Genomic DNA, 14,475 nt, shown 5'->3' with positions numbered 1-14,475 from the left:
AAACGGTCTGTTTGCCCCTTGAAATCGGGAATCAAATCAAATCGGTTGATTCGGTCTAATTTTGAGCGGTTTCTGATTCGATCGGTCTGTCTTGCTCACCCCTAAATTGGGCAGATGCCTGGCTTACATAACTCACAACAACATATGAATTCACAAAGCGAGAGGAAAGAAAACGCATGGAGGAAATAGATAGGCCCAATTTTTTTTTTTTTTTTTTTGTGATTCTGAAGGGAAAGATGGTGACCTGGCTACAGAAGATGATCCCTTTGGGTAAGTTTAATAGTCCACGTAAGCAAATTACTACTCCATTCATTGATTTCCCGCTCGGTTACCCTCCCTCTCCCCTTCATTACTTTCCTTCTGCACCACACCATGAGACAGAAAATGCTCGCACGCCATTAAAGCTCCAAACAAAGATGTGCACAACATGATGACCGAATTTGCAGGAAAAATTCAAGGGCAAAACCCCTCGAGCTTTATTGAATGAAACAAATGGAGAAATCAAAACCTGCTTCAAATTGCAGAATCCTTCATAAGCTATCACCCAAACTCGGAAAATACAAACACCTCCACCTCATAGAAACCAAAGCCCGAACCTTCCTTTCATTCCCGAGAAGAAGAAGCACGACTGTTGGAGATCCTGATTGAACCGATTGAAGATTGTGCTCGGAGATTGACATTGATTGATTCTGTATTTTAGGAAGATAAAAATCATGTACATTTACTTCCTTTTATTTTTTTCTCTTGTCAATACTATAAATGTACAAATTTACAATGCATAACAGATAGAATACACATAATATTTTTCCTTAGGTCTTTGTTCATGTTCATTATCTTTCATGGTATTAGAGCTACCATTCCTAGCCTAGCTTCCGCTATTCCTCTTCTCCATTATTCTTTTGCTCTTTCTTGTTGCTATTGTCCACCTGCAAAACAAAGTTAGAACTACGTGTGAGAAAATCATTTATTTTCCTTTTACAATGGTATGCCAAATTTACAGACGCTTTAACAGCATCAGAGTTCCAGCACTCAAAACATGATTATGCTCTATTCACAAGGACCTTAGGTACCGTGTCCATTTATTTGTTGATTTATGTTGATGACATACTTATCATGGGAAATGATGAGTCTAGCATTGAAAAGTTTAAGAGATATTTGCATTCTACATTCCACATCAAGGATTTAGGGGCACCAAAATATTTCCTTGCGATTGAGATTGCACGTTCTGATAAAGGAATCAACCTCGATCAACGGAGGCTTGCTTTGGAAATTGTGTCTAAAGCTGGTTTATCGGGATGCAAACCTGTTGTCATACCCATAGAACAAAATGTCAAGATGACAAGCCATGAATATGATTTGGGGATTTCTGCATCCATTGATGATCCGCTACTCAAGGGTCCATTGGGATATCAAAGACTTGCGGGGAAATTGATATACCTTACTATGACAAGGCCGGATATATGATATGCCATTCAGATATTGAGTCGGTTCATGCACCAACCAAAACAATCTCGTATGAGCGCAACATTGAAAGTAGTGAGGTATCCGAAGGGATGTCCAGGGCTTGGAATTTTCTTATCTCGCGACTACAACATGAAAATGATAGCCTTTTGTGACACCGATTATGCCACTTGTCCAATGACTAGAAGATCTATTATGGTTTCTGTATAAAGTTAGGAAAGTCCTTGATCTCATGGAAAACCAAGAAGCAAACAACAATCTCCTTGTCATCTGCAGAAGCGAAATACCGTGCCATGGCAAAAACTATCTGTGAGAGAGTCCGGTTACAAGGATTGCTCTCTGATCTCGGGGTACAAGTAGAGGGACCAACTGAATTATTCTGGGATAATGATGCAGCACTCAAGTTGGCAAGAAACCCAGTTTTTCATGAAAGGATGAAGCACATTGATGTTGAAGTTCTAGTCACTAGAGGAATTAGGATAGTGGAACAACCTGCAGATATATTCACCAAACCATTATGTCAAAGGCAACATGCATATCTCCTAAGCAAGCTTGGCGCCCTGGATATATATAAGCCGTCGGCTTGAGGGGGAGTGTTGGAGATACTGATTGAAGATCCGATTGAATTGATTGAAGATTGTGCTCGGAGATTGACATTGATTGATTCCGTATTTTAGGAAGATAAAAATCATGTACATTTACTTCCTTTTATTTTTCTCTCTTGTCAATACTATAAATGTATAATCGTTACAATGCATAACAGATAGAATACACAGAATATTTATCCTCGGGTCTTTGTTTATGTTCATTATCTTTCAATGACGAGGCCATCACCAGGCTCGGCGACCGACCGTCACCAAAGCACATGTCAGCATCTCCATGCTTTGTGAGCTTGACGCCAACCACCGTCCGATCGCTTGGAACTTCGGTCGCAAGCTTTACGATGGTGACTCTTCCTAGAAGCATTTTCATCTTGTGGACGCGAGCTTCAAAATCCGAAGCTCGCTGAGGTTGAAGGAGAGGTGAGGGTTTTTTTTTTTCTTGGTCGAAAGAAGACGTGCGGTTTGACAGCATGAGTGAGAGGAGAGGGAAAAAGTAACGGAGGAGCAACACATCCGTAACTCTTCGATCGGGAAAAATCTCTCGTGACATCCATTCAATCCGGCGAATTCGAATGCTTTCTATCTCGTGTCAAGTGGTAGGCCGAGGGCCACCTCCGTAGGACCGGTGCGAGTCTTCCACTTCCCCGTGATGGCCAATCCGGTTTAACCCGGGGACTTCTTTTTGGGGACCGAACCGTTCAAACAAGTTCTTTTTTTTTTTTTTAAGTCAAGTCTTCTGCTTTTGTCCTTGTATTCTTGACAAGGTAGACTTTGAAATTGCCTTGCAAACAACATGTTGGGAAAAAAAAATTGATATTTGCGGAGAAAGCCCTAGATAATTTTCCCACTATTGCTTCTGTGAGAATTAAATAGGATAAAAATATCGATAGAAAGTTGTAAAGATAAAGAATAGAGAACATCATAATTTTAACGTGGAAACCCCTCCAATATGAAGGGAAAAACCACGGGACGGTAGTCCACTCCAAACCCAAGCTTCCACTATAGCAAATAATGGGATTATAACTTCACCCGAAGGTGGATCTCTCATTTTAATTTGTGGATCTAGATCTCTCACAAATTAGATAACTCGCTCAAAGAAAAACTTTCTTGGAAGAGTAAGAATCGTTTCTTCCGCTACGCTCCGAACTTCTTGCTACAATATTCTCTATTGAGAACGACTTCTATTTATAGGAGCAGATACAATCTCAATTGCACAATCCGAAAGATCTCTTTGATAATCTTCCGATTCCGTAAGATTTTGGAAGATTATTTTATCTCCCAAGTTTCCCTGAATTCGTATCACTTTGAAAATCACATCCGATCATCTCCCGATATCTCTTGATTTTTGTACGACTTGGAAGATTGCGTTGATTTTCCTCTCGATATCCCCTGATATTTTTTTCTTTTTCTTTTTCTCCCTTTTTTTTTACTTTTTCTTTTACGTCATCTACTACACATATTTTACATTGTCCTCTCTAATTGTGAGGGACTCAACACAGCAAGAAATGTTATTCCTAGAAATCATTTCCATCCGGAAGCCTCGACCCTTTATTTGTAAAGACTCTTTCCATGGCTGTGTGTTTTGGTTCCATTTCATGCCCAGTCAGTTTCCTGGAAATGTGAAACAAAAACATTGGGCCAGGACTAGAATTGTCATAGGCGGACCCACCTTTCGCGTTGTTTGCTACGGTAGCACGAGTTGAAAGTGATTGGCACTTTTGAATCCTTCTTTTTGCTACATAAAATTCACGTACTGACTGATGGATCAGCCGGAGACTTGGAAATCAAGAGGAATTGGAAGAGTCCGAAGGTGGGCTAGGGAACAAGCGAGAAAGGTGAGGATGGAAACTTATGCGAAACTTTTTGGATGGAGACAGGAAGAGGAAAAAGCCAACCGAACCAAACCACGCCGCAACCCGATCAATCTTGTGTTGTCCAGGTCGTGGCGGTTGGCCGGATCGTAGGTCTCAATAATTGATCCACAACCATCAACCAAATCGGGTCCGGGGTTTTGACCACAAAGGCGGAAAAAAAAAACACGCAATTTGCTCTTGAATGTTCGATTGGATTTGACCTCTGCCTAAAAGTATGAGGCTGTGTAACTTGACCGTGACATCGTACAGAGTAACCGACAACCGCGAACGAACTTTCTACCGATCCGAAAGAATGGTATGCCATAGGAAATTAAAAACGGGGGGAATTTTCTCCGCAAGGCACGTGCCACCACGTCGAGAGATCTCATCACGTTTGTAATAACGAAATAAGATTCTAAACTTTGATTTCAACACCATATCACGTGTCATGATTAGACTCGAGTAGTAAAAGATGTTACGGCAGCAAGAGCGTGCGCCAGACTAATCAAAATCGAACTGTTGGTGGGACACTTTTCATTTAGTCAGGGGTCTATAGCCAGTTTGAGGGTTCCCAGTCTCAACTTGTGCCACGTGTAACACCCCTATTGGCAACTGATGAGGTATGGAATTAACGCATGCGCAAACTATAATTAGAGGCACGTGCGACATTAAATTCAGGGCTGCTGCTGATTAAACTGAGGGTGCCACCGTTTCACGAAAAATAAGAAATTTAAAAAGATCTTTTTAAAATAATTATTTGTATTGTATATCGTTCATGAAAATATTTACACATGAATAGATGTTGGCAATAATTGAAGTGATATAGAAATAATTTTTTAAAAAATTATTTTTTTTTTTTTTTAGGGCGAAATGACCAAAAGTGTGAGCCCCACATGACCCGGGACCTGAGTTTGCCAATGCCAAGAAGAGGCCTATAAAGCTTTGACTTTCCAACGGCGGGCTTGCCGGTAGAGGGGCTAAGGCGAGAAAAAATCTGAAAGGTGGGCCCAATTCAGACAAATGGCAATCAATGAATGGAGTGGTAATTTGCTTATGTGGACTGTTGAACTCACCCATTATTTTCTCGGGCAACGGAGGGGAGAAAAAAATCTGAAAGGTGGGCCCAGTTCGGACAGATGGCATTCCATGAATGGGGTGGTAATTTGCTTACGTGGACTATTAAACTCACCCAATATTTTCTCCCTATATCGTGGAAAGGACAGCATCGCAGTTTAAGAAAAGGAAAAGGAAAAAGAAAAGATCTTGGTTTTCGATTGATTAATCAAGTTTAGCTAATTCGGTCGTCCGCTATTTTGACAATCATCAAGAGTTCGATTCGGGCAACGTACGATGTCGGGCGTGTAGATACAAGGACAGGCCACCTAAGCAGCGTAAATATATCAAGACGAGCTTGTTTGACAAGTAAGTACGACCATATCTTTGTTGGTCAAAATTCACAATGGCCGACCAATCAAAGAATAGTTTATGCATGACCAACCACTCCGGTCTTTACCGCGCCAAAAGTCAAAACCCTTCTTGTTGGGCAAGTATATAGCTCATTGCAGCAAGCATAACGGATAATGACGCAAATAATTTTTAAATTTTGATTTAATATATAATATGGTCTCTAAAATTTTAAATTATTTAATATAGTCTCTAATCTTTAACACAATATGCAGTGTTGTCCCTGAAGTTTTAATTTATTCACTATGATCCCTGAATTCTTTGTGCACGATTCAATTTAGTCTTCGACCTCTATAAAAATGTCTAATGTCGTATCTAAACTTCAATCAATATAATGATAATTGAACATTTTCATATAATCTAGTGAGTAACTTAAATATTTGTTGAAGTCTCACGTTGAACAAATCAAGATTCAGATATCACAATGAATATTGAGCTAAAGTTTAGGGATTATTTGTATCATTTAGCCGAGCATAAATCATAAAAAGCGCTGACGCAGTCAAGACGTCTTAGCTCGTGGTGGCCGTCGCACGTGGTGGCCTTTATATATGAGCCACTTCACCTGCACTCGCACTCAAAATACAGAGAGAGAGAGAGAGAGAGAGATGGCGTTGACAGAGAAGCAAGAGGTGTTGGTGAAGGAGTCATGGGAGATCCTGAAGCAAAACGTTCCTGAGTACAGCCTCCGCTTGTTCCTGCGGTGAGTTACAGAGATGGAGACATGGCGATTGCTATCGATTTCTTGCTGTGTGTGATTGGAATTGCGTGTGTATATGTGTTCTCTAAAGTTCAAATGGTTCGTCTGCTCATGCACGAGTTTGATGTGTGCCAAGGATAATGGAGGTTTACCCGGACGCCAAGAACATGTTCTCCTTCCTCAGGGATTCGGACGAGATCCCCCAGAACAACCCCAACCTCCAGGCTCACGCCGTGAAGGTCTTCAGGCTGGTGAGTATCTCTCAAACACATGACGTGCATGGCATAATGATCTCATAAGCCCCGTGTTTTCGGCACCATCCTTCCGCCAATTAAATCTCTCCCGGCCTCCGTTTGCTTACACTGTCTTGATGGTGCTTGAACAGACGTGTGAATCGGTCGTCCAACTCCGCGAGTGCGGCGCAGTGGCGATCGCGGGTTCGACCATGAAGCGCCTGGGCTCCGTTCACCTGAAGATTGGAGTCACCGACCGCCACTTTGACGTCCGTAACACACGTGCTTTGGAGTTTGATCTGACCATTATCAATCATTCATGTGTGGCTGAACCTCATCGGTTTGTGAATCAGGTGGTGAGAGAGGCGCTGCTGAGGACGATCGAGGAGGCGGTGGGAGAGAAGTGGAGCGAAGAGATGGAGGGTGCGTGGGGTGAAGGCTACGACCGGTTGGCTGCAGCCATCCTAGCAGAAATGAAGGTCAGCGACGAAGCAGCCCCGGCCGCTAATTAACTGTTCGAATTTCTATTGCGTTTGCCGTCGGCCGGTCGGTCGCCGTAGTTATATGATCTTTTTAGTGTATGGAGTGCGTGCGTGCGAGAGTGAGTAAGAGAGAAATTTTTATATGATTTTCTATATGGCGCCCTTATGAAATATGAAATAATTGGGCTAGTTGTTCAGGAATTTGAGAATTATAGGGAGATCATCTCTTTCTCTTCAGCGATTATGCTTTGCTCAGGAGCACTGCCTTTCAGGGATGAGTTCCAGCCACGAGAGCTTCCCACCCTGTCTTGACTAATGAAGAAAAGTTTCGCTTGGACTTGGATTTCTACATGGCATATATGGGTGATAGATTGGTCAAAAGTGAGGCTATGAAGATGATAGTCCAACTAATATTGAAGATAAAGTAGTATTCAAATATAACGCACATAAACTAATCGGAATCTTACAAATAAGTTAATGCGGAAGCATAGAGAAATAACGAGAAATGAGATTACGTGGTTCGGTCCGAATATCGGTACCTACATATACGGAAGAGCCAGCTCGAATAATCTACTATAATCGGAGAATCGAAATTATAATCACTCAATATGCTTGTGTTTTTCATACCTAAATTATACCTAAATCCTAAGTGTTTGTAAATAAAATAACTCAATTGGATATAATAAAACTCACAAGCACAAATCTCCGCGTGTTCAAGAATCCGTCGGTCCCGAAGTGCTCTCTGTTCAGCCTTTCGGAAATTACTGTGTGGCGCTCCTTTTTCTCCTATCCTTTTGTGGCGCGGCTTCTGCTCAGAGAAGAAAAAAAACCCCCTTTTTTTTTTTAAGCGGCTGCAGCAGGCGTGAACCACAAGAAAAGCCAAAACCCTCTGTTTTGTCTTCGGCCAAAAGGAATAGTACCCGCACAGGAAACAGAGAAGTGCTTGAGTCATGAGCCTCTTTTCTTTGTCCTGTGGTGCCAATATCAATTCCGAACAAGAAGTTGTTGAGTGCACGCCGTACAAGGATTCTTCTTTTCACAAGCCGATTCACCATATATATATATATTCATAAACAATTTAAACTCGGGACATAAATTAACAAGTATCATTCAAATTGGAATTCACTTGCTAGATTAAGTCCGAATCGCCATTGAAGAGTAAATAGGCTCGTCAGAGCAAAATCTTTTGTTCCTTTCTTGAAGTCGGCAAGCATGGTCAAACGACAAAGACATATGTGGAGTTGATTATTCATTGGCTTAAAGAAACAGAAAGTAACGCTTTGAAGACTAGTTCTTTGAGGCGGTGAACTATGGCCATGACTTCTTGTAAGTAGGCGTGGAAAAGCTTACATAGTGAAGCTTGCGTTTTTTCGTGTAAAGCCCATGCAAAACACACCTTGAATATTACTCGCTCGTCTTCTCATCGAAACCTTCAAAGTTTCCCTATCGTTTTCATTCCTATAGCTTGATCGTATAAATGCGGTTTTGTCTTTTGACGTATAAGTGGACACCTTTTCAAGAGCTCGCCTATCTCAAGAGTGCTCCCACCTGAGCACGCTTAAACTTGTATTGTCGTGCCCCATTCCCCATCTTAGAAGACCGTTAGGAGCCGCTTTTTGTCCAGGCCCTCATTGCCCCGGTGATTACCGTCTACCTCATCGGACCGAGTCGTTACAAATATACCATCTCTATTGGGACACCCGACAAATATCCAACATTTTTATCTAGGGAGATCATTAAAAGGAAAGAAAAATACCCAAGAGAATATCAAATTATGTTCACCGTGACACATTTGCTTTGAACTTTTTCTTTGTGATATCATAAATCACAAACTATGCCCACCAAGACACATTAACCTTAAATTTTTTCTTGTGACGCAAAAATCCTTAAACTTGTATTTATAACCAATTTACCCTTCGCCAAGGTTCCGTCAAATGATTATTCAGCCAAAACAACATCGTTTTACATTGCACTTAAGCCGTGTGGGTGCCATGTCAACACCATTTGCTTTTTGGCATCCATGTCAACACCATTTGCTTCCATATAAGTAGATTTTTAACGGTCCTCATTGATAAATTTTTTACGGCGGATAAATATGTCACACAGGTACAAGTTTGAGATTTTTTGTGTCACAAAAAAAAAATTTATAGTAAATGTGCCACATTGTGCATAAATTGGGGTTTTTGGTGGCTTCTGCCCTTAAAAAAAAAAAAAATCTTTAGACCGAACATATTCAATTAGACTCATTATCACTCCAAAATTTAAGTCTATGAGTTAAGAATCAAATAAGACATATTAAAGGCTCCACACCATACTACTTTTCTGATGTGGGAGATGTCGGAACAACAAATTATGAGTGTAAATACATTACAATTGAATTTATTTTATTTTATTTTCTTTCTTCCTTTTTCATCCAAAAATTAAAAGTGAATCGATTTGTACAATCTATATATTATTAATCCCGTTAAAAAAAAAACAATTGATTACGTTCGTCACGAGCACCCATGGTCACCATCCATGTTAGTAGGGGTGAGCATAAGGGATCGATCGAGCCGGGAATTGCCTGGACCGGACCACACCGATGAGTTTGGTTCGATTCCAAAGGGCTTCGGTCCGGTTCTTGGTTCCCAAAAGTGAAACCGGTGTCCGGGAAGTCCGATTCCCGATTTTAGGGGGGAACTAAAACGATGGACCACCCATCCGAACCAACAAAATTTTTTATTTATTTTTTTAGGAAAAATTTCAAATAAGGATCCAAAGTCCTCTCATTTTCTCAAATAAAGGCCACAAGTGAACATTTTCAAATAAGGGCATAAAGTGACATAATATGTTTCAAATAAAGGCTTGAAGTGGCCATAGAGTTTTAAAAAAGAGCATGGCCCAAAGGGCTTTTTCATCATTTCCCACTTAACTGCCCCTGCTAACCCCCCAACGGCGGTGGGCCGGGAACCGCAGGCGGGATGGGCCAGCCTCTGCATCTTGTCTCTCATTTTTTTTAAAATATTTTTGTTAATTTTTAAATAAACAGAAAAAAGAAAAGTCTAATAAAAAAGAAAAAAATCAAATAAGGAAAAAGACGAAAATACCCTTGAAATCAAGCCATTTTTTGAGATTTCATGACCATTTTATGCCCTTATTTGAAATAACATTCACTTCAAGCCCTTTTTTGAGAAAGTAAGGGCACTTCGGGTTCTTATTTGAACCAAGATTTACTCGAGGCCCTTATTAGAGAAAATGAGAAGACTTCGAGCCTTTCTTTGGAATTTTTTCATTTTTTTATTATTTTTGAAATGCAAGTTGGAACTACGATTGTCATTTTCCGATCTTTACCGATTTTTTTAGACTGTGAGGCTAATCTATAGAAATGCATTTTGTTACGGAGGAGATGCAATTGAGAACTTCGAATTTTTTTCATTTTCTGGATGCTTTCCAACATGTTTGGTCTGTCTACAGAAGTCATTTTATGCCGGTGAGCAGACCAAAGTTCATACCTTGGAGGCTTGAAAACAACTGACTTCGACAAGAAAATACAATTTTTTCCAATTCAAAAAGTAGCTCCTTCGGAAAATAACAGAATCTTCCATGTAGCGCCAACGAAGACAGCACCCAAATTTTTAAGTCCTTTATTCAGTTTTTTTTTTTTTTGGTCCAACCTTTATTCAGTTTGTATGTTCAAATTTTTAGCATCTCTGTTATACTTCCTTTTTAGTCTTGTGAAGTTTTTTTTTGTTAGTGTAAAAGTTAGGACTACGATTGCCATTTTTCGACCTTTACCGGTTCCACTAGACCACCCAGGAACTAGACCAGACTAATCGGTTTTGTTTCGGGGATCTCTAATCCGATCCCCAATTTCGAAAATTGAGAACCGGAACCACCGGTCCGGTTCCCAGTTCCTAAGAGAACCGAACCGATCCGGATCATACTCACCCCTACATGTTCGGTTCATCAATGCAAGAGTGTCAAAATATGGACGCTTGACTTCAATTTAATTTTCATATTCCCATTTAAAATCCAGAATTAATTCTTGATCACCTATGAAAAAATTGCTTTGTTTGTCCTGTCTCTTCACGTACTAGCGGCCCTCGACGAAAGCAATTAATGGATGGACGTGAGTTTCCCTCGACGGGTCGTCGGTTATCAAATCTTTGCCGGTTTAAATGTACATGCCACTTTCATTTGATAAGAGTTTATACTTAGTCAATGCGAAGGATGAGGGTAATTAATAATCACGTAACCGAGAGAAAATACCGTCAACCTACCATTATCTTTTCTCGATTTAAAATTTTCTCTCATTTTTTTTTTGTTGATAATTCTAACTTCAAAATTATTTACTTGATGGTTGGATATGGCGTTGCCGGGATATTTCAGGGGAAAGCACGAAGAGCTGATTAACGTGAAAAGATCTCGGGCATGATATAGATAATTTAAGATGTTTTTATGCAAATATTTCCAATTGAATGATCCCTTTGCTTTTTAGAGAGAGAAACATTATCCAAAAAGTTCTAAACATACTTATAAGGCGGCCAATTCAATCTTAAATTTTTTAATTCAATCAATTTAATCCTAAATCTTTTGATGATTTATCGATTTTGGTCGAATATCAATGAAGCGGATGTTGGCTATTCTATGTAGTATGACCGATGCTAATATAGATGATTTTAAATAAAAAAAAATCTAATTTTTTCATGGGGAGGGTTGCAACAACCTTGCCTCATAAAGAGGGGAAGGTCATCTTGGCCCCTGCTTGGTGGCCAGTGTGGGTTGGCGACCCTCACCTGCGGCAGGTGGGGGCGTCGCAGCTCTCACCTTTGGTTGTTAGCCATAGCCTAAATTCCAGCGATCCCTACTAGCCCACGAGAGAAGAAAAAACATTAAGAAGAAAGAAAAGAAAAGAAAAGCCTAAAAGAATATATTTCTATAAAAAATTACAAAAAGCTATCTAAGTCAGCATTGACTGTGGTATGTAAGATGGTCAGTGTCTACGTTATCAATTTTTGACTAAAATTGGTTGAAATGATTTTTTATTTTTGGCATGCTGGAAGGATTAAATTGACAAATTATTAAAAGGCTTATGACTAAATTGGTTAAATTTAAAGGTTTTTGAATAGATTGGCTGTCATACAATAAATTTAGGTTATTACCACGAAAAACTCATAATTAGTACGTCTGTGACAAATTTACCTAAAACTAATTTTTGATTCACAAAAAATCCCAAAATAATGCACTCGTAACATATTTACTCTCCTTTAACTTTTGTCAAATTTTACCGTGAAATTGTTGAATTGGATGATACATGACAATAACTCAATTAACATGGCAAGCTCACGTGCAAATTCATATTAATTTGGGGTAATTTTATCACAAGTATATCGCTTTGAGGTTTTTGGTGACTTAAAAATTAGTTTTGGGTTAAATTCATTATAGGTAGATCGGTTTAGAGATTTGGTGGTACTAACTCATGAATTTATGAATTTCTAGATTGGGACTTCATAAAAATGCCAAACTTAGACTACATAATTAATAACGCAAAAAGAAAATAATTACAAAGTCTTTTGGACACTCACGTCCTCAAGATTCAAGGCTAATTACCGTACAATTATTACTCGATCTTCTAACTTCAATAATTACAGTCGTTAACTGCAAAGACGCATGCCCACGTGGCCACAATCATCCACCTCAGACTCATACGCTACCTCTTCTGATTCGCCAATGGTAATTAGGCTCCCCCGGAGAAAATATTGGGTACAGGCGTGGCAAATCTGATGTTTTCCATACCACCATTCAGTGTGCGACACATGGCGCATAGGGTCCACCACTCAGAAAAAAAGAAAAATTTCTCTCTCCTCTCTCTGTCTTGCCCCTCTGTCTTTCGCCTGACCTCTCCGACCTCCTACCCACTCTCTCCTCCGGCCAATCTCTTTTCCTTTCTCCGACCTGGAGCCGAGCCACCGCCGTTACGGACCGCGTCGAAGAGCACCCTCGGAGTCTTCGGCAACTGGCTCGCCTCTGATGGATTCTATCCTTTCATTCGCCGACGTCTTACCGCAGAGCTTGAGCCTAAGGCTCGAGCTCTGCTGCCCTGGCCGACGTTTTCTCTGTACCTAGTCGCAAAGCTCGAGGTCCGTGGCCATGGCGACCGCGATCTGTGAGCTCGAGCTCCGTGGTGGTGGCCGACGTCTTCTGGGTCTCTAGCTGTGAAAGCTCGAGCCCACGGCTCACGGTCGCCATAGCTGTGCAGCTTGAGAGCTCGAGCTCTGTGGCCATGGCGGCCACGAGCTGTGGGCTCGAGCTCCGCGCTTGTGGTGGCATGAGCTCGTGAAGTCTCGGCCGCGAAGGTCGCAGCTGCCATGGCTGTGGAGCTCGAGCTCCGTGGCCATGGCGGCCGACGTCTTCTTGATTTCCCGGTCGAGATGCAACGCTAAAGAGAGACAGTGGAGAGAGAGAGGAGAGAAATTTTTATTTTTTTTATGAGTGGTGGGACCCTTATATGCCATGTGTCGCACACTGAATAATGGTCTGGACCACATTAGATTTCACACGGACCCAATATTTTCTCCCCCACCCCCCACGCAGGGGGCGACCATCGGCCCAGCCAATCACGAGCTGACACGTCTCGATTGTCGCAAAACTAAATTCAAACGCTTGGGAGTTCTCGCCTGATCCGACAAACGAAACGCCAAATGCCCAAATAAACCTCGTGGGGAAGTTTCGTTACGATGTTTCGTCCCCACCTGTCGATGTTTTCCACCAATTCCCTAAGATTTTATCGTCTTTTATCGACTACCCCCCACAAAATTGACGTTTTGCATTTGGAGCCCCAGATTCAAGAATTTTTTTTTCTTTTTTGTTGCGAAGAACACTATATAGTTCGTTTTCATATTGAGGATCGAGGAAATGTTTACACCATACGAGAGCAAAGATAAAAAAAAAAAACTTTGGCCTTGTGAAAGCTTTATCTCAAAGAGAATAATCATATGAATTTTTTTTTTTTGGCCGAATTCGTGCTCAAAACTTGGCGTGGCTGAACACAAAGATCATCTCTTTTGTCATATGATTTTTAATCTATCAACCCATGTTTGAAGTTTCCTTTTCCTTCTCATATAAATTATGTTTTAAAGTCACTTCATGCGCACTTTAATATCTTCTTATGGATGGTCATCGAGTAGGGCCAGTTCCATCTTTAATATTGATTGCAATTCACACATTAGCAAATTTAAGTAAGAGGTATTGACTTATCCCTCGAGACCTATCTTTTTCGTTAATAAAATGATCTTGGAGTCTGCATTTTTTTTCATTAAAAAAGGTAATATATTCACTTGTCTCTTGAAAGAAAAAGAAAAGGATAAAAATTAAGCGAATAGTTCATTTATATTTTCGCAATGAAATTGAAAGATCGGATATGAGTTACAAAAACCTATCAATCATGCTATGATTCTTGCAACACATGGGAAAAACCTTGTATCTTCTCTTTCCATTTTTTTTTTAAATTTTCCACTGATGTATTGATTTAATCAATTTTAAAAAGATATAAGAAAGAGAAAAGGAGAGGGGGTCACACTAGCTGTGCCTCAGCTTGGAAGAAGAATTGACAGGAGCAGAAACAGGAAATGAGTAAAAATCCGGGTACCAAAAAGTAAATACCACTAAATGAAAGGGCTATCGAAGAAAAGATTTCAGAATAAG

The 14,475-nt window shown here is 40.4% G+C and overlaps 2 protein-coding genes and 1 long non-coding RNA gene across 3 annotated transcripts in view; 2 read left to right on the top strand and 1 right to left on the bottom strand.

Moving 5' to 3' along the window:
- LOC115749848 overlaps window positions 1–14,475 on the bottom strand; it is a 469,397-nt gene that overhangs the window by 439,439 nt on the left and 15,483 nt on the right. The window lies entirely within an intron of this gene.
- On the top strand, window positions 2,369–14,341 carry LOC125315102. The gene is made up of 3 exons (XR_007198464.1): window positions 2,369–2,489; window positions 10,424–10,438; window positions 14,331–14,341. It is a non-coding gene; the product is annotated as an uncharacterized LOC125315102 (long non-coding RNA).
- Window positions 5,939–7,050, top strand: LOC115753092 (non-symbiotic hemoglobin 2). The gene is made up of 4 exons (XM_030691603.2): window positions 5,939–6,077; window positions 6,211–6,328; window positions 6,463–6,579; window positions 6,664–7,050. Exons 1-4 carry the CDS (start codon window positions 5,986–5,988, stop codon window positions 6,820–6,822), a joined length of 486 nt encoding a protein of 161 aa, XP_030547463.1. The 5' UTR covers window positions 5,939–5,985; the 3' UTR covers window positions 6,823–7,050.

Source organism: Rhodamnia argentea, chromosome 5, assembly GCF_020921035.1.
Source record: "Rhodamnia argentea isolate NSW1041297 chromosome 5, ASM2092103v1, whole genome shotgun sequence".
Lineage (NCBI taxonomy): Eukaryota > Viridiplantae > Streptophyta > Magnoliopsida > Myrtales > Myrtaceae > Rhodamnia > Rhodamnia argentea.
The sequence above is the reverse complement of the archived record's forward strand: the minus strand, read 5'-3'. Positions and strand labels throughout refer to the sequence as shown.

What these genes read in the sequence shown, in the direction of transcription:
- LOC115753092 (XM_030691603.2), top strand. Translation starts at nt 5,986, where the DNA reads ATGGCGTTGACAGAGAAGCAAGAGGTGTTGGTGAAGGAGTCATGGGAG. An exon ending in TACAGCCTCCGCTTGTTCCT is followed by an intron (nt 6,078 to 6,210) that starts GCGGTGAGTTAC and finishes TTGATGTGTGCC; the next exon opens with AAGGATAATGGAGGTTTACC. An exon ending in TCACCGACCGCCACTTTGAC is followed by an intron (nt 6,580 to 6,663) that starts GTCCGTAACACA and finishes TTTGTGAATCAG; the next exon opens with GTGGTGAGAGAGGCGCTGCT.